This window comes from Camelina sativa, chromosome 11 (genome assembly GCF_000633955.1).
Source record: "Camelina sativa cultivar DH55 chromosome 11, Cs, whole genome shotgun sequence".
Lineage (NCBI taxonomy): Eukaryota > Viridiplantae > Streptophyta > Magnoliopsida > Brassicales > Brassicaceae > Camelina > Camelina sativa.
Window position 1 is genome coordinate 25,883,409 of NC_025695.1, and position 23,476 is coordinate 25,906,884.

Below are 23,476 nucleotides of genomic sequence, written 5' to 3' on the forward strand. Positions count from 1 at the left end.
TTCTATAAAACCTTCTTGGAAGAGTTTAAATGCTCCTGGTTCACCTTCTGACTCAACTGCCATAGATGACCAGTCCCAAGCCTTATTTTCATCGAAAATCACATCTCTACTAACCACTACTCTCTTGGCAATCGGATCATAGAGTCTATAAGTCTTAGAACCAGGTTTTGTGCCGAGATTTATCACTTTCCTTGATTTATCATCTAGCTTTTTCAATTGTGGTCCATTGACCTTTGCATACGCAACACAACCGAACACTCTCAAGTGTTCAATGTTCGGTTTCTTGGACATAAAACACTCATATGGATTCTGACCATTCAGTGCTTTTGTGGGCACTCGATTGATGAGGTAAGTCGAATGACATACAACTTCTATCCACATATCATTCAGGATCAACATCCCCTTCATCAAACTTCTTGTCATCTCCATCAAATTGCGGTTTCTTCTCTCTACCACACTGTTTTGCTGTGGTGTATATGGTGCAGTCAAGTGTCTAGTAATGCCATTCTCCTCGCAGAACCGATTGAACTCACCTGAAGTGAACTCTCCTCCTCTATCGGTTCGAAAAGTCTTAATTGCCAACCCACTCTGTTTTTCAACAAAGTCTTTAAATCGTTTAAAACGTTCAAAAGCTTCACTCTTTTCCCTCAGCAACATCGTCCACATGTACCTAGAGAAATCGTCAATTAGCACAAAAAATAGCAGTTGTTGGCCGGTGTTTGTGGTGAAATAAGACCACACAAGTCTCCGTGAACCAACTCCAATGGTTGTGATGCACGAAAACTAGTTTTAACCGGGAAAGAACCTCTTGTTTGCTTCCCTGCTAGACACACATCACACATATCCTTCTCATGAATCATGTGTAGCATTCCTACAACCATATCCTGTTGAACCATATTATTCATGACAGTAAAACTTACATGCCCCAGCCGAGCATGCCAACGCCATGTAGCCTCATCACTATCGATCTGCAGATACATTGGTAAACTAATCTCCATCGGAGTCTTGTACAAACGGTTTGATGACCTGGAACTCTTACAAGCAGCCTTCCACATGGGTCTGGAAGTGTTAGAAAATCCTTTTTCATGTTCACCTCACACCCTCCTTATGTTGCTTGTCCTAAACTCAATATGTTGTGCTTAAGTTCGGGTATATAGTAGATTTCTTTGAGTGCTCTTATTTCGCCTGTTTTGCAAACAAAGTTAATAGTTCCCTTCCCAACAATATCAACATATGAGCCATCACCAAACCTCACTTTTCCCTTAATCCTCTCATCCAAACTGCAAAAGAATTCTCTGTTTCCTGACATGTGATTACTTGCTCTATTATCTAAATACCAAACACTTGCATTACCTTTGTTGATATCATAATTTTCCGGAATCACCTTGTCTTCATTGAGGAAAAAAACTTCATGCATATAGAGTCCATCTGCTTCATGTGTCTCGTTGAGATTTGATTCTTGGTTCTGGTTATTACTCTGTATCGGTTTGTTGGTGCAAGTCGTTGCATAATGTCCAGGTTTGTCGCATCTCCAACAAATTACTTTGGATAGATCCTTCTTCGGTTGTTTTTGGTTCTCTTCTGTGGTTTCTCCTCCTTGGTTTTGGTCGTTGAATCTCCCTCGACCCCTGCCTCTACCAAAACCACCTCTGCCAAAATTGCCTCTACCGTAGCTTCCTCTACCATAGTTGCCTCTACCTCTGGATCCTCCTCTAAAACCGCCATATCCTCCACGATTATTAGAGGTATTAGTAAACATCAACTTCCCTTGATCTTCGACTGGACTTACTTCACCAATTCGTTCCTCATAAGCTTTTAGTCTTCCCACAATATCCACAAATGTTGTTGTGTTTAAATCAAGGACTTGTTCTTGAGAAGCTACCATATGGATAAACTTTGTTCTAGGCAATCCTGTGAGAAACTTCTTTACAAGTTTCGGTTCTTCAATGGTCTCTCCCAAAGAAGCTGATTGTGATGCAATCCCTGAGATCTTCCCTGCAAAGTCAGCTACCGAATCTGATTCACTCATCTTCAAACGTTCTAGTTCTGCTAACAAAGTTTGAAGTCTTGCCTCCTTTACACGTTCCGCTCCTTGGTGACGTGATCGAATGGCACACCAAAAGTGATTTGGCTGAATCTTGCTCTCCTATTTGCAAGATAAGTGACTTTGGAACAGACTGAAACAGAAGGGCAGTCGCAATATCATTCTTCTTTTCATCTGTGGATCCAGGTTCGGTAACATCCCGTACTTCGCTGACTCGAAGTATGATCTTCATTCTCATCGACCAAACCGGGTAATTTGTTGTCGTGAGTAGTGGACATTGGATCGATGGTGCTCCAAGGTCCTTTGTTCGTAGTGGCGGATTAGATTCGTCCGCCATGTTGATACATAGAACATCTCTCTATTGACCTCTCTATTTATAATGAATTAAACAACTCCTAATTCTAATAGGATTACAACACAAAACCTTATCTAAATAAGCTCTTTTCCTTATCTAAATCTTGTTTGTGCATCCTTATCTCTTATCTCCTTGAGCACCTTCCTAAAGAGATAACTTCTAACACAAGTTGGAATTATCCAACAGCAGACCGTGGTATGTACATGATCACTTCCTAATTATTTTTACTTTCACTTATACATTATTTCTCATTTCTTACACTCTTTTTTTTTACTTTGGCTAATCTGTTCAGTTTTTGTTAACGGAAAGTTCTGCAAAGACCCAAAGCTCGCGACCGCGGATGACTTCTCTTTCTCAGGGCTTCACAATGCAAGACCCGTAAATAATGCAGTCAGATCAAATGTGACAGCCGTCAATGTTAACAAACTTCCAGGGTTAAACACCCTTGGAATCTCACTTGTCCGTATCGATTATGGAATTGGCGGACAGAACCCACCTCACACCCATCCACGTGCCACCGAGATCTTGGTTGTCGGGGAAGGAACACTTCTAGTTGGGTTTGTAACATCAAACCCAGACAATCGCCTCATCAGCAAAACACTCAACGCAGGTGATGTATTTGTGTTTCCAGAGGGACTCATCCATTTCCAAGCAAACATTGGTCATTCACCAGCGGTTGCATTCGCCGCTCTAAGCAGCCAGAACCCAGGTGTCATCACTATTGCCAACACCGTGTTTGGGTCTAACCCAGCCATAAACCCAAATATTCTTGCAAGGGCGTTCCAGTTGGACCCTAGAATTGTCGTGGATCTACAGGGCAAGTTCAAGAAATAATAACGTCGTGGTTTGAATTGCTTTGATTTTTATTTACTTCTGCCTGAATATGGATCTTGTATTTCCGTTCATCGTATCATGACAATGATGTCTTTCTTTGCTTNTATTATCTAAATACCAAACACTTGCATTACCTTTGTTGATATCATAATTTTCCGGAATCACCTTGTCTTCATTGAGGAAAAAAACTTCATGCATATAGAGTCCATCTGCTTCATGTGTCTCGTTGAGATTTGATTCTTGGTTCTGGTTATTACTCTGTATCGGTTTGTTGGTGCAAGTCGTTGCATAATGTCCAGGTTTGTCGCATCTCCAACAAATTACTTTGGATAGATCCTTCTTCGGTTGTTTTTGGTTCTCTTCTGTGGTTTCTCCTCCTTGGTTTTGGTCGTTGAATCTCCCTCGACCCCTGCCTCTACCAAAACCACCTCTGCCAAAATTGCCTCTACCGTAGCTTCCTCTACCATAGTTGCCTCTACCTCTGGATCCTCCTCTAAAACCGCCATATCCTCCACGATTATTAGAGGTATTAGTAAAAATCAACTTCCCTTGATCTTCGACTGGACTTACTTCACCAATTCGTTCCTCATAAGCTTTTAGTCTTCCCACAATATCCACAAATGTTGTTGTGTTTAAATCAAGGACTTGTTCTTGAGAAGCTACCATATGGATAAACTTTGTTCTAGGCAATCCTGTGAGAAACTTCTTTACAAGTTTCGGTTCTTCAATGGTCTCTCCCAAAGAAGCTGATTGTGATGCAATCCCTGAGATCTTCCCTGCAAAGTCAGCTACCGAATCTGATTCACTCATCTTCAAACGTTCTAGTTCTGCTAACAAAGTTTGAAGTCTTGCCTCCTTTACACGTTCCGCTCCTTGGTGACGTGATCGAATGGCACACCAAAAGTGATTTGGCTGAATCTTGCTCTCCTATTTGCAAGATAAGTGACTTTGGAACAGACTGAAACAGAAGGGCAGTCGCAATATCATTCTTCTTTTCATCTGTGGATCCAGGTTCGGTAACATCCCGTACTTCGCTGACTCGAAGTATGATCTTCATTCTCATCGACCAAACCGGGTAATTTGTTGTCGTGAGTAGTGGACATTGGATCGATGGTGCTCCAAGGTCCTTTGTTCGTAGTGGCGGATTAGATTCGTCCGCCATGTTGATACATAGAACATCTCTCTATTGACCTCTCTATTTATAATGAATTAAACAACTCCTAATTCTAATAGGATTACAACACAAAACCTTATCTAAATAAGCTCTTTTCCTTATCTAAATCTTGTTTGTGCATCCTTATCTCTTATCTCCTTGAGCACCTTCCTAAAGAGATAACTTCTAACACAAGTTGGAATTATCCAACAGCAGACCGTGGTATGTACATGATCACTTCCTAATTATTTTTACTTTCACTTATACATTATTTCTCATTTCTTACACTCTTTTTTTTTACTTTGGCTAATCTGTTCAGTTTTTGTTAACGGAAAGTTCTGCAAAGACCCAAAGCTCGCGACCGCGGATGACTTCTCTTTCTCAGGGCTTCACAATGCAAGACCCGTAAATAATGCAGTCAGATCAAATGTGACAGCCGTCAATGTTAACAAACTTCCAGGGTTAAACACCCTTGGAATCTCACTTGTCCGTATCGATTATGGAATTGGCGGACAGAACCCACCTCACACCCATCCACGTGCCACCGAGATCTTGGTTGTCGGGGAAGGAACACTTCTAGTTGGGTTTGTAACATCAAACCCAGACAATCGCCTCATCAGCAAAACACTCAACGCAGGTGATGTATTTGTGTTTCCAGAGGGACTCATCCATTTCCAAGCAAACATTGGTCATTCACCAGCGGTTGCATTCGCCGCTCTAAGCAGCCAGAACCCAGGTGTCATCACTATTGCCAACACCGTGTTTGGGTCTAACCCAGCCATAAACCCAAATATTCTTGCAAGGGCGTTCCAGTTGGACCCTAGAATTGTCGTGGATCTACAGGGCAAGTTCAAGAAATAATAACGTCGTGGTTTGAATTGCTTTGATTTTTATTTACTTCTGCCTGAATATGGATCTTGTATTTCCGTTCATCGTATCATGACAATGATGTCTTTCTTTGCTTTTGTCTGGTTCAGATTCTAAATAAAAAATGCTTTTTCTTTCACAAAACAAGTAATTAAGTCTTTCTAATAAAAAACAAAATTTCAAGAAAAATACGATCACAAAATGAGACTTACGTCATTTTCATCTTCTTTTATATTTACTAAGAAGAAAGTAACAGTGCTGCTCACAGCTTAGCTAAATATGGTTGTCTAGATAATAACTTCTATTCTGATTCTGTTGCTTTACCAGAATGGCTAGGACATTCTATTTTGTATTGACTCTTGATATAATCAAAATTTCATTTGTGGAAAAAAAAATCACTGTACATAGATTTACATTAGTATTCCTTTTCCTTCAATATGGTGACTTACGTCAAGATAAAAGAGGAGCAAATGGTCACTCAAGCATCTACACGAGAACCCTAATTTCGATTCTGTAATGTTTATAATTGTTCCCTGTGAAAGCTGTCAAGAAACTTTTGATTTATTTATTTTAGTATGTGAAATTTCACTTAGTATGAAACGTTTTGTTACAAACATATCGGTTTTACCAGGTTTAAGGTACCCTGCCAAGTAACTCACGTAACTTAACTTGCTCTCATTCTGAAATTATAAGTGTTAAACTAATTTGGAGAAATCAAAACTTTGATGATCAGAAGAGTCATGCCTAGCTATCGTATTACGCGTGAACGCACATATTCAACGACAGATTCACAATCGATGGGTTGAATTTATGTGAATGTGACAAAGTTAAATATTACGTAATATCACTAGAGGCCTTCCTAATAAAACAAGAAAAAAATACACGCAAGAGGCATTATCTCTTTAATTTAAATTATGTTCATCGATTTTGATTTTACATACATATGTAAGTTGATATATATATTCGTGTGCCTACTCAGCTGCATGAGGAAATAAAATATGAATTATTAGCACGTATAAATTCATGACAAGTTGAGAAAATATAATCATCGAACGAAAAATAGTATGCTTCCCATTTCAAATGTTAACTCCAGAGTTTATATGCATTCCAACTCAAAATCAATCGGCAATAAATGCAGAGGTTTTAACCTTTTATATATTATTTAAGTTTTTTATATTTATCTAATGTACGATTTTTCTCTATATATTCCTTTGAGATAATAATATTTCTAATCATTAATCTTTATATAATCCATCACGCCCCTTCAAGTTACTGTATCATTTAACTTCTCACTGAAGAAAGCCACAGGTCTTTTTCTCTGATGTAGTACAGCTCCAATTCCCAAGCCTGATGCATCACACTCTACTTCGAACATTACTTCAAAATCTGGGAGGGTTAAGACCGGTGCTTGTGTGAGCCTCTCTTTCAATGTGTTGAAGGAATGTTCTTGAGCTTCTCCCCATGAGAAAGGCACGTTTTTCTTGATCACGGCAGTCACTGGTGCAGCCACTGTACTAAAATCCCTGACGAACCTCCTGTAAAAGTTTGCGAGACCATGAAAGCTGCAAACGTGTCCAATCGAAGTTGGAGTAGGCCATTCTTTTATTGCCTTAATCTTCTCCTCTTCCACCTGTAGGCCCTGTTTACTCACTACAAAACCTAAGAACACACACTTATCAGTACAAAAGGAGCACTTCTTTAGGTTAGCATAAAGGACTTCCTTCCGAAGAGTTTTCAAAATTAACCCTAGATGTTTAATGTGATCATAATGGCACTTACTGTAAATAAGTATGTCATCAAAATAAACAACAACAAATTTACCAATAAATGACCTTAGAACCTGGTTCATTAGTCGCATGAAGGTGCTTGGGGCGTTGGTTAACCTAAATGGCATGACAAGCTACTCATAGAGACCTTGCTTGGTTTTAAACGCGGTTTTCCAGTCGTCTCCTTCCCTCATTCGGACCTGGTGATAGCCACTCCTCAAGTCAATTTTGGAGAAGACGATTGCACCACTTAACTCGTCCAACATGTTGTCTAGTCTTGGAATGGGATGTCGATACTTGATGGTGATATTGTTGATTGCTCGACAGTCTACACACATCCTCCATGTACCATCCTTCTTTGGAACTAAGAGAACTGGTACCGCACAAGGGCTGAGGCTCTCTCTGATGTAGCCTTTATCCATAAGATCATGCACTTGCTTCTCTAACTCCTTAGACTCCTCTGGATTCATTCGGTAAGCTGGTTTGTTAGGTAGAGTAGAACCTGGTACAAGATCGATCTGATGTTCAATTCCACGAATAGGGGGTAATCCTGGTGGTATCTCCTCCGGAAACACGTCTTTGTATTGATCTAGTACAGCTCGTACTTCAGCGGGTAGTTCAAGCTCACTTGTACCTGTACTTAAACATTCTTTGAACAACATTAGTAGCACGGTTGTGAGTTGTAGCTCGATCAAACTGCCAAGGTCTTCCAAGAAGAAGATGTCCGGCTCTCATTGGAACTACATCACAAATGACTTGATCCTGATATTTCCCGACGCTGAGTGATACAATAACTTGTTCAGCAATTTTCAGCTCGGTGTCATTGTTAAGCCACCTAAGTTTGTATTGCCTTGGGTGCTTTGTTTTCTGAAGACCTAACCTGTCCACCATATACTTGCTAGCAAAATTAGTACAAGAACCTCCATCAATAATTAAATTACATTCCTTGTTATTGATTGTGCATCGAGTGTGGAATATATTTTCCCTTTGAAATTTCTCCTCGGGGTCGACAAGTACACTCAGCATACGCCGGATCACAAGGAGTTCTCCTACGTCTGTATACTCCACGTCATTCTCTGGATCAGTCTGTACTCATCTTGCTCGTCTTGAGACTCATAGTCTCCACTAGGTGTGACAATCATCACCCTTTGGTTCGGACATTCTCTCGCCATGTGTCCCCTGCCTTGACATTTAAAACAAGTAATGTCACGGGTACGGGATTGACTAGTGTTAGGGAACTTACCTGGTTTGGGTTTAGAGGTTTTAGGTGCCTCACTAGACTTGTTCTAGAACCTTGAGTCATTGTCTACAGTTTTGCCTTTATCCATGCTCCAATTTTTGCTTGCATTCCAAGGTGTGTTGTTTCTAGTACGGTTCCTTAAAGAAATCTTACGCTGGATTTGCTGCTCTACTTGTACAGCCTTGTGAAGTAGTTCATGTAGGCTGCTGTAGTTCGATGTCTCCACCTTTCGGGCTATACGCTCTTGCAAGCCGTCAATGAATTGAGCCATTAGGGACTCACTCGATTCTTCCAGCTCCAATGAGTTCATGAGCTTCTCAAACTCCTCAAAATACTCATCCACAGTCCTTGTTCCCTGAGACAATTTTCTAAAACGTTTTTGTTAGTCTCTTTGATAACGTTTTTGCAGCGGTTTGCTACCATCAGCAGTTGGGGAGATATGACAAGGCATTGTCGGTGAGCTGCGCCGATGCAAGGGCTACTTTTCGAGCTTATCCATAGCCATAACATTGGAATATGTATTCCATACGTCTCTCCCAGTCCATGTAAACCTCCGGATTAGACTTTCCTGCAAGAGTAGGAGGTATTAGTTTAACATCTCGATTGTGTTCTCGTGGTTCTACCTCTCTAGCACGGTTCCACATCAAAGGATCTTCTCTCCACTGATGTTGACGTCTTAATGGATCTAGTGGTGGATCATCATCATCCATGTCAATGGATTCGTCTTCTTCGTCGCGGACATTCCTTTGTTCTGGATCTGGTCCAACGTCAACCCTCGCCTGAGGTTGCTCCAAACGGCCTATCCTATCGCCGAGTCCTCTAACTGCTCTGTGAGGGTTCTCATCATTTGCATCATGGCGTCTTGGGGTATATCTGCGTTTTCTCCCATAGTGAGTGTCTAGAACGGATCTGCGCTTAGACAAAAACAACAAAGGATCAACGTACCACAGAAGTCGAAAAAAAGAAATATCAAAGAAAATAAAGGAAACTTTTTATTTTTTTTGAAATTTTACTAATGAAAAGCAGTATTAGACAATAAAAGCAATGCAACAAAAGCTGAAAAGGATTTTTTTTTTAAATGCGAGATGAACTAGTGCAACAACTAATACAGAGACTGAAACAGTGAAACAGACGACTAACGGAAACAAACGGTGATTTTTTTTTTTTTGATTTGTAAATAAAACTAAACAACCTAGAGACAAGGCTGCAACAAACTAAGGTTCTTAATATATATATATTTTAATAAAATAAAACAAAAGCTACAAATCAAATGAGAGTAAATGGAAAAGATAAACCTGGCAAGGGAACAACGTGAACTGTGCTCTGATACCAGATGATACAAGACTCGGTGGTGAGTCTTATACTGGGATAGAGATGATGGCTCCACAAGCTGGCGGTCGCTTCTCTCTTATGAAGGAAAGATGGTCGATGATGTAGATCTGACACGATAGCGGTCGCTTCTCTCGTGTGGGATCGATAAAAGGGGAAGTGCTGGCGGATTAAAGTACACCACAAAGATGTGATTGGTCTCTGATACAGTACATAAACTCAGTCTTGTGGAATCTCACACACAAGACAAAGAACAAGCTTATTCTCTCAAGAACACTTAAAGAGAAAAAGTAAGAAAATTCAGTATTTTATTGATAATCAAAGGTGAAAAATCGTACAACTGCTGCATGGGGACTTTATAAGAGTCCTTCAGCTAGCCCTAAGGCCGAAATAAATGCAAAATAATGCAACAAAGGAAAGCAAATAAAATCAAACAGAAAACCATTGTTTTTGGAAAGTAAATAAACTAATAAAAGAAAATGCTAAAGTAGACTTGATCTCTCTTGATGAGCAAGTCTTCTAGCCGTTGTTGGGGTTGGTGGGACCTGCAAGGATCGAAAATATTGAATAAGACTTACCTGGATGCGATCTAGGCCCAACTGATGTTCTCTGAATCACTTCTTGTACTACTCGCTGTGCTACTTCAGGGTTCTGATCACTTCGTGTACTACTCGATGTGCTACTTTTAGGCTAACCACCCTAAGCTACGGCATCCAGGAAGTCACTCACACACACTCCCCCCGCTCTCAAGTCGCAACCCTCGAGACATACCGGCTCACTGCCGAGACACGGCTCACAGCTACGTTATCCAGGGAGTCTCAAAATCCCGCTCTTGGGTCGTCACCCTAAAGCGCGCACTCGGATCGTCATCCGAAGCAAACATACCACTCCCACTCTCTAGCCACAAAGTCCATCGAGCTATCGGTATCACATGATTTGGGCCCACACGGCCTTGAGCAAACAATTCTGATGTCACGAGTATTTCCCGACTAGATCTACCTCAACACTTTCCACAAAATTATCTCTTTTTAGAAACTTTCTAAATCTGGAAACCTCTCTTTTGTGGAAACTTTCTATTTATCGAGACTTCCCAAAAATAGAAACTCGAGCTATTTCTATTTTTTCCCATGACAGAAACAATCAAACATAAAGAAAAATACTCATCTTATTAATCTCAAAATGTCATAACCATTACAACCTCAACGAAAATACATAAAAAAAAAAAATAAGATACAACAATCCACGCCATCAACCCGCATCCCGAGCACCACCTCATCTTGGTATTTAGTCGCACAACCAACCACCCCAAAGCGGCCAAGTATCAAGAGAGATGGGCTGGAATACTCCATACCCGCTCCAGCCATGGACTACAACTAGGACCCGGCTAGATAAGCTCAAGTCGTGGCCTGCTTCTGAAACCACTTCTTAAACTTTGCCTTCAACCTCACCTCTGGCTCCCAAGTCTGCTCCTCTACTCCATCTCAATCCCAAAAGACTCTCATCAAAGGAATCTTCTTCTTCCGAAGTTCCTTGACTCTCCTCTCGAGCACCCTCAACGGTCTCGCCTTCAAGGTCATGTTGGGCTGAAGATCCTCAGGAATCTTAGCCAACAACTGATCACCCTCGTTAAGACACTTCCTCAGCATCGACACATGAAATACCTTGTGGAACGAATGCATAACCTTTGGAAACTCCAGTCGGTATGCCATTGGTCCCACCCGCTCAACTACTCTGAACGGACCCATGTACCTCGGACTCAACTTAGTCTCTCTCAATGACCCGTTCGGACCCCGTCACTCTATCACCAACCTGAAACTCAAGATCCTTCCTCCTCTAATCAGCATAGCTCTTCTGCCTATCCTGAGCCTCCTTCATGTTCAGCCTCAGAACCCAAATCTTCTCCGAAGTCTCCTGAACATAATCCGCAACATAAATGCTCCTCTTCTCCACCTGAGTCCAACATAACGGTGTACGGCACGGCCTCCCATACAATGCCTCATAAGGAGCCATCCCAATACTCGCCTGGTAGCTGTTGTTATAAGCAAACTCAACAAGGCTCAAATGATCATCCTAATCCAACACGCACATCCTCAGTAAATCCTCCAAAGTCTGGATCGTCCTCTCCGACTGACCGTCCGTCTAAGGATGATATGTTGAACTCATATGCACCTTCGTGCCCATCTCTGCTTGAAACACCGTCCAGAACACCAAGGTGAACTTGGAATCTCTATCAGATACAATAATAGCAGGTACACTATGCAATCTAACTATCTCCCTCACGTACTTCTTGGCCAAAACCGCTGCTTCATCAGTTTTCTTGATGGACAGAAAATGCGCAGACTTAGTCAAACAGTCCACAATGACCCAAATCGCATCAAACGACCTCGACACAGGCAATCCCACCACAAAATCCATAGTGATCATATCCCATTTCCACTCTGGAATGGGTAAACTCTGCAATAAACCACCAGGAACCTGATGCTCAGCCTTCACCAGCTGGCAGGTGTCACACTTCGCAACCCAATCAGCTATGTCCTTCTTCATCTCGACCTAGTGATAATACCGCTTGAGGTCACGGTACATCTTGGTCGCTCTTGGATGAATAGAGAACTTGCTTGACTGAGCCTCTCTCAGTATCTCCTGCCTTAGATCCTCACCCTTGGGCATGCAGACCCGACCATGCTCCAGGATAGTCCCATTAGCAGAGACCTGATACTCCGAACCCGTAGCCTTAGAGGCATTCACCAGCCCCTTATCACTCTCCTGAGCTAACCGAACTCTGCTCAACAAATTTGCACGATCAGCTGCCTCCAAGCCCAAAGGCTCCTGCGAGATAGCACACAGCCTCAATGCATTAATCTCACCCACTAACGCCTCCATATCCAGCTCATGAGCCGAAGCTGCTCGCTTCCGACTCAAAACCTTTGCAACCAGGTTAGCTTTACAAAGATGGTAAGCTATGTCTAGATCATAATCCACTACTAACTCCATCCAACGCCTCAGCCTCAAATTCAGCTCAGGCTGAGTAAAAATGTACTTCAAACTCTTGTGATCTGTAAATACTTGTACCTTCCCGCCATACAGATAAGACCTCCAAATCTTCAGAGCAAATACTACTGCTGCCATCTCCAAATCATGAGTAGGATAATTAGCGTTATGCTTCCGCAACTGCCGTGAAGCATAGGCTATAACCTTCCTCTGCTGCATAAGCACACAACCCAAACCAACTCCAGAAGCATCTGTATACACAACATAAGGCTCGTTCTGCTCAGGCAGTGCTAACACCGGTGTGGTAGTGAACATCATCTTGAGGCTTGAAAAACTCGCCTCACACTCCGGTGACCACACAAATGGAACCTCCTTTTCCGTAAGCTTAGTCATCGGGTGTGCCATACTCGCAAAACCCAAAACAAACCTCCTGTAGTAACCCGCTAACCCCAGAAAACTCCTGATCTTAGTGGCACTCTGCGGCCTCGGCCACTCCCTAATGGCCTGAATCTTCTCGGGATCCACTGAAACTCCATCTGCAGAAACAATGTGACCCAAGAACCCCATCTCCTGCTACACCCTTCGTGTTGTCACTGACCTCCACCACACACGTGCATCTCCTGTCAGATAATGCATTGCTAAGTCCACCCTATATTGGTCGGGACACCGAAGCGACTGGAAAATATCCTCCATCCGCTCTCTCCACTCATCCACTACACTCGGATCTGTGCCTCCCGAGAATGACCCTGCTCCCACTCGTTGCAGCTGCACCATCATCTGCACATACTGAGCGTCCACTACCTCGACCCTCGGCTGCACACCTCCCTACAAACCCGCCACAGGCTGCACTCCTGGAACCTGCCCACCAACCACTGACGGCACCACTGGAACCTGCCCACAAACCTCTGGCGGCACTGCTGCTGGAAGCCGCGCCAAAACCTGAGCCAGAAAGCCCATCAAAACATCCTCTCTACCTGGAGCACCATCCGCTGCAACCCCCACTCACGGGGCAACACCATGACCGACACCGGGCCCATCAACCCTACCGCTACCCATACCAGCCTGGTCTGCAGACACACTAGGATGAACCTGTGACTCTGCCACCTCCTCGCTGGCCATGCTCTGGGTCACACTCTCACTGGCCTGAGGAACCTGACCCCATCCCCGACCACGACCACGACTACGCCCACGACCAACAGCTTTCTCACCTCTAACCATCTGTATCACCAAGAACATAAGGCTAAGCAAACAAATAATTCTAATATCACAAGAACACAACTCACTGTGGAATCACAAAGCAGGCTCGAAGTGGATGTTCTAGGACCTCATGCCACACGCAATTGACCAACTCATACAATCAACTCTAGCATGAAATCCTAAACACCAACAGCAAAAGCAACAGTGAACCCTAGACCTAGAACCGTAAGGGCTCTGATACCAAAATGAAACAACCTTTACCGTTTTTTTAATAATAATATTAATTCACTAGTGGTCTCATACCCACTAACAACCTAGTAACAATCAACAACAGAGGATAACAAAACAATTCCATTAAACCAATAAGAATTCCAACAATAACAATCCAATAACCAACAATGCAATAATCCAGAACCAACAATGAAATAACCAAGTTCCAAAATCCTACAATGTTCTATCAACTCAACACTAGAAACCTAACAATAGCTAGACCACAATCAATCAAGCCTCTAGAACATCCTTCTCCTCATCGCGTTGATTCTACGATCACACTTTACCTTTACTTGCACACCACAAACAACAATTGAGATGCGTAAGTATTATCATAAATACTTAGTGAGACAATCTTCCCATCTACTGGGCTATACAGACAAGCATTTGAGAATCCAATGTCAAGCAATCATCAAACAATAACAATCAAACCCGGAAAACAAGCAATCATCGACCAGATCGACACAGATAACCTGGTGTTGACCGACACCTGCTCGACACCTCCGGAAAACCCTAGTTGTGTTGACCGACACCTCCACATCATGCCGATCGACACTCCCAAAGATTCCCGAGCTGTCCTCGCAAAAGTGTCGACCGACACACCAATGGTGTCGATCGACACTGATGTCGAGCATCGTCTTCCTCGACGCTCTCTTGTAGATCTCCGCTTCCCAACGCTTCTCAACCATCCCAAACTCATTCATAAGCCACATAAGGACGTAGAAACACCAAAACAGCCACAAGCAAGCAAGTAATCATTCAAACAACTCAAAAATAACAAAAACATAGAATTCTCAAGCTTAGATAAGCCATGGTCATGCCCTCACCTCTTTTGCAGGAGAATCTGAATCAAAATCCGCAACCACACACTCCTAGCAAGCTTCTGATGCAATCCCAGCAACAGATCTCTCCAAAAACCACCACAATCTCTCCAAAACTCAAGAACACTCACAAGTCTCCTTTTCTCTCTAAAACACTTAAGCGTCGACAAAAAGAAAACCTCTCCCAACCCTTTTCGTCGACCCACCTCTTAAATATGTCGGTTTAGGGATTTTTAGTTGAACCAAACCGAACCAATGGCAATCAAGACAAACCGGTCGAATCCAGAATTGTTGGTGTCGATCCATACACCCATGGTGTCGATCGACACTCAGATCAAAAATGCAATATCTGGTTCGCGGATGTTACACTTCCAACCAAAAACAAATAGGCAATTAGTGGATTTACCCTAACCCATTATATATTAATGATAGTTCCTTCAAACTTCCGATGTGGAACTTAACACGCCTCCTTGAGATGATAACTCCATCTCGAACCAATCCCACTTGGACCGATAATAAACCCCTTCTTGGGCCCCCCTTACTTGGTTTAACAAAAGGCATGTTCGTATCCAATTTTCTAGGTCACTTTTTCTAGGTCCACCAGAACTTGAACCTTGGGCTCTGATACCATGTTAGGTTTGGCAATGTGATGAGAGGAAACACTATCAAGAAGATAAGGAGTGAGGTCAGGCTGGGAACCACCAGTGGTGTGATGAGCCTGAGGACGCCATTGTGTAGCTGGAAGAGGCAGATGAATTGTCGATGAAGGAGCAGACCCGCAGAAAGATTTGAATTGATGAGCAGGGTAAGAGAACTATGGTGAGGTCTGGTGATACTGCAGAAAATGTTTAGCACCATGGCCCTGAACACCACAGATTTGACACCAGCCAAGGTACAAACGTGAGGGGCGAAAGCCACCACGAGAGGAGTGAGAACCACCACAATATGTCTGACGAGAGAGGTGTGTCGTATTTGGTCGAATGAACAGAAATGTTGTTGGTTTCACCTGCATCCTTTAAAGCGTTTTCTTGCACAATGAGTTTTTCATGGAGCTCATCAATAGAAATTGGTGTGTCATGTCCTTGAAACATTTCCACAATAACTGTGTAGTCTTCGTTGAGGCCGTTGGTGATGTATTCAAGAATGTCTTCATGTGGTAAAGGTTCATCAAAAAATACGATCTGATCTTTTTTGTCAATAATACCACGCACGTAATCATTCACGGACTTTTTACCCTTGATATTTTCCTTGAGTTGATCTCTGATCTGATGGATGCGACCACGTGAGGACTTCCCATAAGTGCTGGAGAGAATCTCCCAGATGTTGCGGGTGGTTGTGGCGCGAGCAACAATGCACTGGACAGGAAAAGAGAGAAATCCAAGCAAGGAACTGAAGAGGAGCTTGTCTTGACGCTTCCAGGCAGCAAAGTTAGGATTAAACTGAGTTGCAACAGTAGCAGTGGTGACCGTTTCTGTTGGTATGTTGTCTTCATCAGCAATAAAGCAGTGAAGCTCATGTGCTTCGAGTAAAGAGCGGATCTGGACGCGCCAAGTGAGGAAGTTGTTGGGCGAGAGTTTAGTGATGTTTCTCATGTTGAGAGAGATCAGCGTTTTGTGAGGTTCAACGACATTAAAAACAGGGGATGATTCAGAGGAGGTAGAGAAGAGAACTGAGAGAGAGAGAAAAAGAAAGAAAAAAAAACAAGAGATTGTGTTAAGGAAGAAGAAGAAGGAGGCATTGAAAATAAAAATTAGATTTGAATCAGTTGCTCTGATACCATTGCTCTGATACCATGTAAAGTGTGATAACTGATGATTCTTATTTGTGAACACATATTTATACAAGAGTTTGTTAGGATCGAATTCCAAAGATACTTGGAAATTACAACATCTATACATGATAAGAACAATATAGAGATAAGCTCTATCAATGCTAAAATATAAAGATAACTCTATCTACACTAATAATTTTCATTTGAAATTAAAACTTTGCTTATAGTTTCTTATCGTATTTAGTGCGATTGAAATATTACCATGATCCATGAACATGGTGCGTTGAGGGAACAACAATTTCTTGAATAATTCAGACTATAATTGATATACATTTATATTTTTTGTATTTACAGGTGTATATGTTCACAATTTGGAATGGACTAGTTCACAATTTGTACTCATCTATAACATGAGCTCAATACATGGTTCATATGTTCTCCAACAAACCCATATTTAAAAGAGATATTTGCATTTACAACTATTTTTTCATAGTTTAATCACATACACACCCACATTGTGCTATCACTATACTTTCAACATGTAAAATGTTAATTTACATCCCTAACTCATCTCTAACATTTATCATTATATTTTCTCTTTTCTTCTCATTTCTCTCTCTTCTCTTTTCCTTTTGCTTTTGGTTATTTTTCTTCAACATTTGTTTTTCATTTTATTTAAATAATATATTTCAACTGTAACTTGTAGATAAACATTGTTTGCATATTTCAAATTGTTTTTCCAAATTAAATAAAATAATTTATGAGTCCAAGATAATTCAAATACAATTGAATTAGTGCTTACAGTCAAATCAACTAAAATTAATTAATTTATTTAACTAACATTTCAATATGAAATTGATTGTTTGTCTACATACTTTAAGCTTAATTTAGATACATAATGGATTAACAAAATATTGCATCCATAAATAGTTATCCATTTGGATATGTTTTTAGAAATATGGATGACCATTTTTGGTGTTAGTATTTGAAAGATCTCTCAAATGATGAGAAAGGGGAAAATACAGTTGTGTCAATTGTTTATGGTTGCTCATCCACCAAAAAAATGTTCTCATGGATGACATGTGTTACTAGTATCCGCAAATTCTATTGGTATCCACATAACCACATATATATGGATTTGATATTCTTGTTGTACCGTAAACCCTAAATCTAAGCCCTAAACTCTAATCCCTAAATCCTAAACCTAAAATATTAACACTAAATCCATACATATAAGCCCTAAACCTAAATCCAAAAATTGTAAAACTCTAAAAATTAAAGTTTAAATCTAAATATGGATTTGATGTTGTCGTTGTAGCCTAAACCCTAACTCTAAGTTCTAAACCCTAACCCCTAAACCCAAAATATTGACACTAAATCCATATAAGCCCTAAAATTATTACTAGCACCACAAATTCTGTTGGTTTTCACATGACCGTGGTATTCACATCATCTACATAATCCCTAATACCTAAATCTTAAACCTTAAATCTTAAACCCTAATCCATAAGTCATTCATTTTACTTCACATGCGTAAGATATCCACAAAAGTGCATCCACAAAATCACATCCAACCAAGCACATCATCACATATTCAAATTATGAATTTAATATTCTAATTAACTATCCAATAAGTACCCACAAATGTTTTTGAAGCAAGACTTGTGATACCCATAAAGGTTTGTATTTCTGTTGAGTTCATGTATAAAACAACCTTAAAATCTTACCTTTATCACCTTCTTCGAAAAACTTGTCAATTAATTCCACCATTAATTTTGAATAATTATATTAGTTATTTGAAATTTAATTATCCATGACTAATTTACCAAACTATAAACTTTTTAATTAATAAAGTTACATATGTTTAAAGAAGGTAGACCAATAAGCCCGAGAGTAGATATAGGATCCATGCGTTACATCGATCAAACTATAGTGAAATGAAAATGAATAGTGTATCTATTCTGTTATGGATTGTAATATCCGCAAATATTTCCTGTATTGTTAAATTTTTCAGTTTTATTTATTTTTATTCGGGAACTTTATTGTAATGGCTTAGAAAAGTTATAAAATGACTTAGAATGCCATTAAAAAGCGATGCCACGTATGTGTTTCTAACACAACTGTTCAAAGATTGGGGGGGGGGGAGAAATTCCCGCTCAAATTATATATGTATTGATAGACATATTTTTCCAATAGAGTTATGTAAATATTGGTAGAGTTATTAGATAGAGTTTGATAATTAAGTAGATTAAATTGGTAGAGATATATTAGCGATGGCAGACATAAATATAGGTGGCGGAGTTATGGTTATCAGTAGATATATTGGATAGATTTATTGTAATAATGATAGAATTATTAATTTTTTATAGAGATATTAGTACAATGGTGACATATATAATAGGTTTATGTCGGGTGGCAGATTTGTTTGACAGATTTATGTAGTCTTTATGCCAGACATATAGACGGAGATAGATTTATATGACATATATAGTTATACGCGATGGTAGATATGTCCATATTGATAGACATAATTAAAAGCGATATAGTTATAAGTTAATGAAGTGGTAGACATATTTGTTACTGAAATAACAAAAGTAAAATAGAGTTAAACATATAGACGTGATAAAGTTAATTGGTTTGACAGATTTATACTATTGCTGTTTTAGGTCAAAACAAAATATTTTACGAAATTTGCAGTATTTTTATTTAATATTAGGTTTATATATGATTTTAATTGATAATAACATTGTAAGATAAGGTAGTGCAGTGGTTATAGGTTGTTCAAAAGTGTTTCAAATCTATGGTTTCAAAGCTTAGCAGTTAGTAATAGGAGCTTTTCTGATTTTTTTAACGATTTTGACTAAATCACGGCGGCTAACTTCCGCCTCCTCGTCGCAGCCACCATCGCCGAACTAACCTCCGAATCATAAGAATATCACCTAATGTTGCAAAGAATCCAGTGATGGTTTGTTGCAACGAATCATGTTTTTATTCATGTGTTATCCAAGACATTTTGTATTATGCAAATTGGGACATATTAACAATTAAAATGATTCGAAAATCTCCCAAAACCAGTTCAAACCTAAACATTAAAATTGGCATTTTAATCGAATCTATCATCAGAAAAATATAAATATTACAAAAGAACAAAAAAAACCAACAAACCAAACTAGAGATTTGTTCCTAGATTGATTGATTCATCCTTTGATCAATGGAGAACTTCTCTCCTTCTGTTAGTTTTCTTCTGCCGATCTCAGATCCATCCAAGAGATGCATCAAATTCTTCCGGTTCTAAAATGAAGCTCTTAAAATCTTCTCCAAAAACCATCAACTCTGGGAAGGTCCACCACCGATTACATGCATATTTGGAGTGATTCTTCTCTTTAATTTGCTCTTATAATATGAGCAAAATAATCCCCTAAGACACAACGCAAACTGTAAGTCATCCAAACAAGATTGAGTACAGAATAAGAGCTCCACTAAAAGCACCGCATATTGCCATACACATCAAGCATATTATGAGACATAAACATCAATTACCTTTCATAGATACATAAAAGCCGAACATGGTCGCCACTTATGTTCGATTCAGAACTCTTCATTAATTTTTTTAGAGTGTTATGCTTGCTCTGTATATTAAAAGAAATCATGAGATCCTATATCACTTCATTCTACATCCTATATAACGTGAGAAGTGATGTTACTTTCCTGCATTTTTATACTGATTTTGGTGGCTTCGTCAAAACCACAATGTTCACAGAACAGTCATAATACGTTTTTTTCATAAGTCATAATCATCTAAAAATTCAACACAAATTCATAAGACTCATGAAAATGATAGTCTGGTGGTGAGAAATAAAAACCATAATGCTCTTTTTGATCAAATCCTAAATTAATGATAATCTGGATCCAAAGTTCAAACAAAATACTAGATCTTTGGAATCAACAAACTTGTTTTGAATCAAATCATTTCTTTCCTACATGTTAGCTATCATTAACACTAAGGAACCAAAAATTACAATAAAACATTCTTACCAACCAATTGGACAGTGGCATGGCCTGGATGTGGAACAAGATACGAAGATGAGAGACTCCATTGACAACCCACACCTCGGCGGCTCCACAAACCCAGAAACAAAGACGATAGGTTTTATTAAATACAAAATAAAACTAGAAGGGAAAAGAAACTCACTCCGGCGGCGGCAATGACGACGAGGGCTTGTAAATCGCCAGAATAATAAGAAAGTTTTAAAGTCATTTTTCAACTTTTATTTGTTATTTGAGTAAAAGTTTGGTCAGATGTGCTATTAGAGTAAACCATCAACTTATATGTGTTGTTTGAGTAATTTTCTCTTTTTATTATATCAAAATTCATTATATTTTATCCGAACTCATTACACATTTTAGCAAACCCCAGCACGTTCACATTGACCGTTGTTCGAGTCAGTGAAAATAAATTGACAAGTTGAGGAAAGAAGAATCATTCAACGAATTCAATCTCTAACCTATAATTTGTTCAACTATATATTATTGCTAACACTTGCCATTTCAAACTTCAATTGCATCATGAATTCGTTGGAGAATTAATAAATATTTTTAAAAGTTTGAATTTTCTTAGTATTGTGGAATTTAAATATTACCACCACAAAACATACTGTGGTGCAGGAAAATAAATGTAAATAATTTAATCAATTCAAATGTCAAATTCATTACTTAATTTCTTGGATTTGCAAGTGTATGGACTATGGACTATTTCAACACGTAAACTCATCTATAAATTGAGGTTTATATGTCTCATAGTTTATTACCTCTTCACTACAAACTTATTCAAGAAACAAAAAAAAACCCTACCGCCCTTCAAAAAAATATATGGCGATGAAGAGTCTCTCATTTCTTGCAGTTCTATCTCTGTTGGCTATAACACTTCCATTATCCATTGCTTCTGATCCAAGCCCTCTTCAAGACTTCTGCGTTGGTGTCAACACCCCAGCAGACGGTGGTATGTACATGATCACTTCCTAATTATTTTTACTTTCACTTATACATTATTTATCATTTCTTACACACTTTATTTACTTTGGCTAATCTGTTCAGTTTTTGTTAACGGAAAGTTCTGCAAAGACCCAAAGCTCGCGACCGCGGATGACTTCTCTTTCTCAGGGCTTCACAATGCAAGACCCGTAAATAATGCAGTCAGATCAAATGTGACAGCCGTCAATGTTAACAACCTTCCAGGGTTAAACACCCTTGGAATCTCACTTGTCCGTATCGATTATGGAATTGGCGGACAGAACCCACCTCACACCCATCCACGTGCCACCGAGATCTTGGTTGTCGGGGAAGGAACACTTCTAGTTGGGTTTGTAACATCAAACCCAGACAATCGCCTCATCAGCAAAACACTCAACGCAGGTGATGTATTTGTGTTTCCAGAGGGACTCATCCATTTCCAAGCAAACATTGGTCATTCACCAGCGGTTGCATTCGCCGCTCTAAGCAGCCAGAACCCAGGTGTCATCACTATTGCCAACACCGTGTTTGGGTCTAACCCAGCCATAAACCCAAATATTCTTGCAAGGGCGTTCCAGTTGGACCCTAGAATTGTCGTGGATCTACAGGGCAAGTTCAAGAAATAATAACATCGTGGTTTGAATTGCTTTGATTTTTATTTACTTCTGCCTGAATCAGGGTCTTGTATTTCCGTTCATCGTATCATGACAATGATGTCTTTCTTTGCTTTTGTCTGGTTCAGATTCTATATAAACAATGCTTTTTCTTTCACGAAACAAGTATTTAAGTCCTAATAATAAAGAAAATGTCATGAATAATACTATCACAAAATGAGACTTAATAGACATTAAATATCGCATGTTTTCACTGAACATAGATTTACGTTAGCATCTTTTTCCTTTAATGTGGTGACTTACGTCAAGATACTAGAGAAAGTTTTTAACATATCGCATGTAAAAGCTGTCAAGAAACTTTTTATTTTAGAAATGGATGTGAAATTGCACTTAGTATGAAAAGTTTAGTTACAAACATATAGCTTTTACCAGGTTATTACAAGGAATAAAAGAAAAAAGAAAAAAAAATTGTCAGAGCTCTGATACCATGAACAAGTCGAGAGAAGAAGTTTCTGATGATCTTCTTCACAATGACGATTACAAAAATATATAGCTAGAAGCGTATATATATCTAGTTTCCTAAAGAATTACAAAGAGTATCAATTACATTTAATTTACATTGTGGTGATTGATATCCCATTAAGAAAACAAAAAATACACGGCAAGAGGCTTTATCTCTTTAATTTAAATTAGGTTCATCGATTTTGATTTACATACATACTTGGATTTAACTCGTGGTACATCACGAGACAATTATTTAATTTTATTTATAATGATATTTGATTTTAACGGTATTTAATTTAGTAATAAAACTATATATTTTTAATTTTAATATTTTTTATATTAAGCGGTGATACAATTATTCTTAAATTATTATAATTTTATCAGAATAAAACAGTAAAATTATGAATTATAACTGTTTGTATAATGTATAATTGATCAGAATAATATTTTTTATTTTACTATTATTGTTTTGTTTGATATATAGTTATTTAATTTAACTGATTGTTATTTTTCGGTGTATACAGTTTAATGATTGATTTTTCTATTTTTTATTTTATTTTGGGACATATATAGAAAAGAAATTTGATATTAATAAGGAATTTAAGTAGAATTAATTAGTTTCTATAAAAAAAAATTGATTTTGTCACTTTACTATATTTTACTTATTGCTTTTAGTGTAATTTTGTAGGGATTAAATTTTAAATAATCAAAAT

General features: G+C 39.1%; 3 protein-coding genes and 1 long non-coding RNA gene across 4 annotated transcripts; 3 read left to right on the forward strand and 1 right to left on the reverse strand.

Annotated features, from left to right (window-relative positions):
* On the forward strand, window positions 2,330–3,290 carry LOC104728339 (germin-like protein subfamily 1 member 11). The gene is made up of 3 exons (XM_010447331.1): window positions 2,330–2,353; window positions 2,453–2,594; window positions 2,692–3,290. The coding sequence occupies exons 1-3, from the start codon at window positions 2,330–2,332 to the stop codon at window positions 3,231–3,233; spliced, it is 708 nt and encodes a 235-aa protein (XP_010445633.1). The 3' UTR covers window positions 3,234–3,290.
* LOC104728340 (germin-like protein subfamily 1 member 11) lies at window positions 4,344–5,317 on the forward strand. The gene is made up of 3 exons (XM_010447332.1): window positions 4,344–4,367; window positions 4,467–4,608; window positions 4,706–5,317. The coding sequence occupies exons 1-3, from the start codon at window positions 4,344–4,346 to the stop codon at window positions 5,245–5,247; spliced, it is 708 nt and encodes a 235-aa protein (XP_010445634.1). The 3' UTR covers window positions 5,248–5,317.
* LOC104724258 lies at window positions 19,684–20,906 on the reverse strand. Its single transcript, XR_757599.2, has 3 exons — window positions 20,671–20,906; window positions 20,176–20,264; window positions 19,684–20,053 (listed from the first exon to the last, which is right to left on the reverse strand). It is a non-coding gene; the product is annotated as an uncharacterized LOC104724258 (long non-coding RNA).
* LOC104724259 (germin-like protein subfamily 1 member 11) lies at window positions 21,457–22,465 on the forward strand. The gene is made up of 2 exons (XM_010442723.1): window positions 21,457–21,634; window positions 21,730–22,465. The coding sequence occupies exons 1-2, from the start codon at window positions 21,505–21,507 to the stop codon at window positions 22,269–22,271; spliced, it is 672 nt and encodes a 223-aa protein (XP_010441025.1). The 5' UTR covers window positions 21,457–21,504; the 3' UTR covers window positions 22,272–22,465.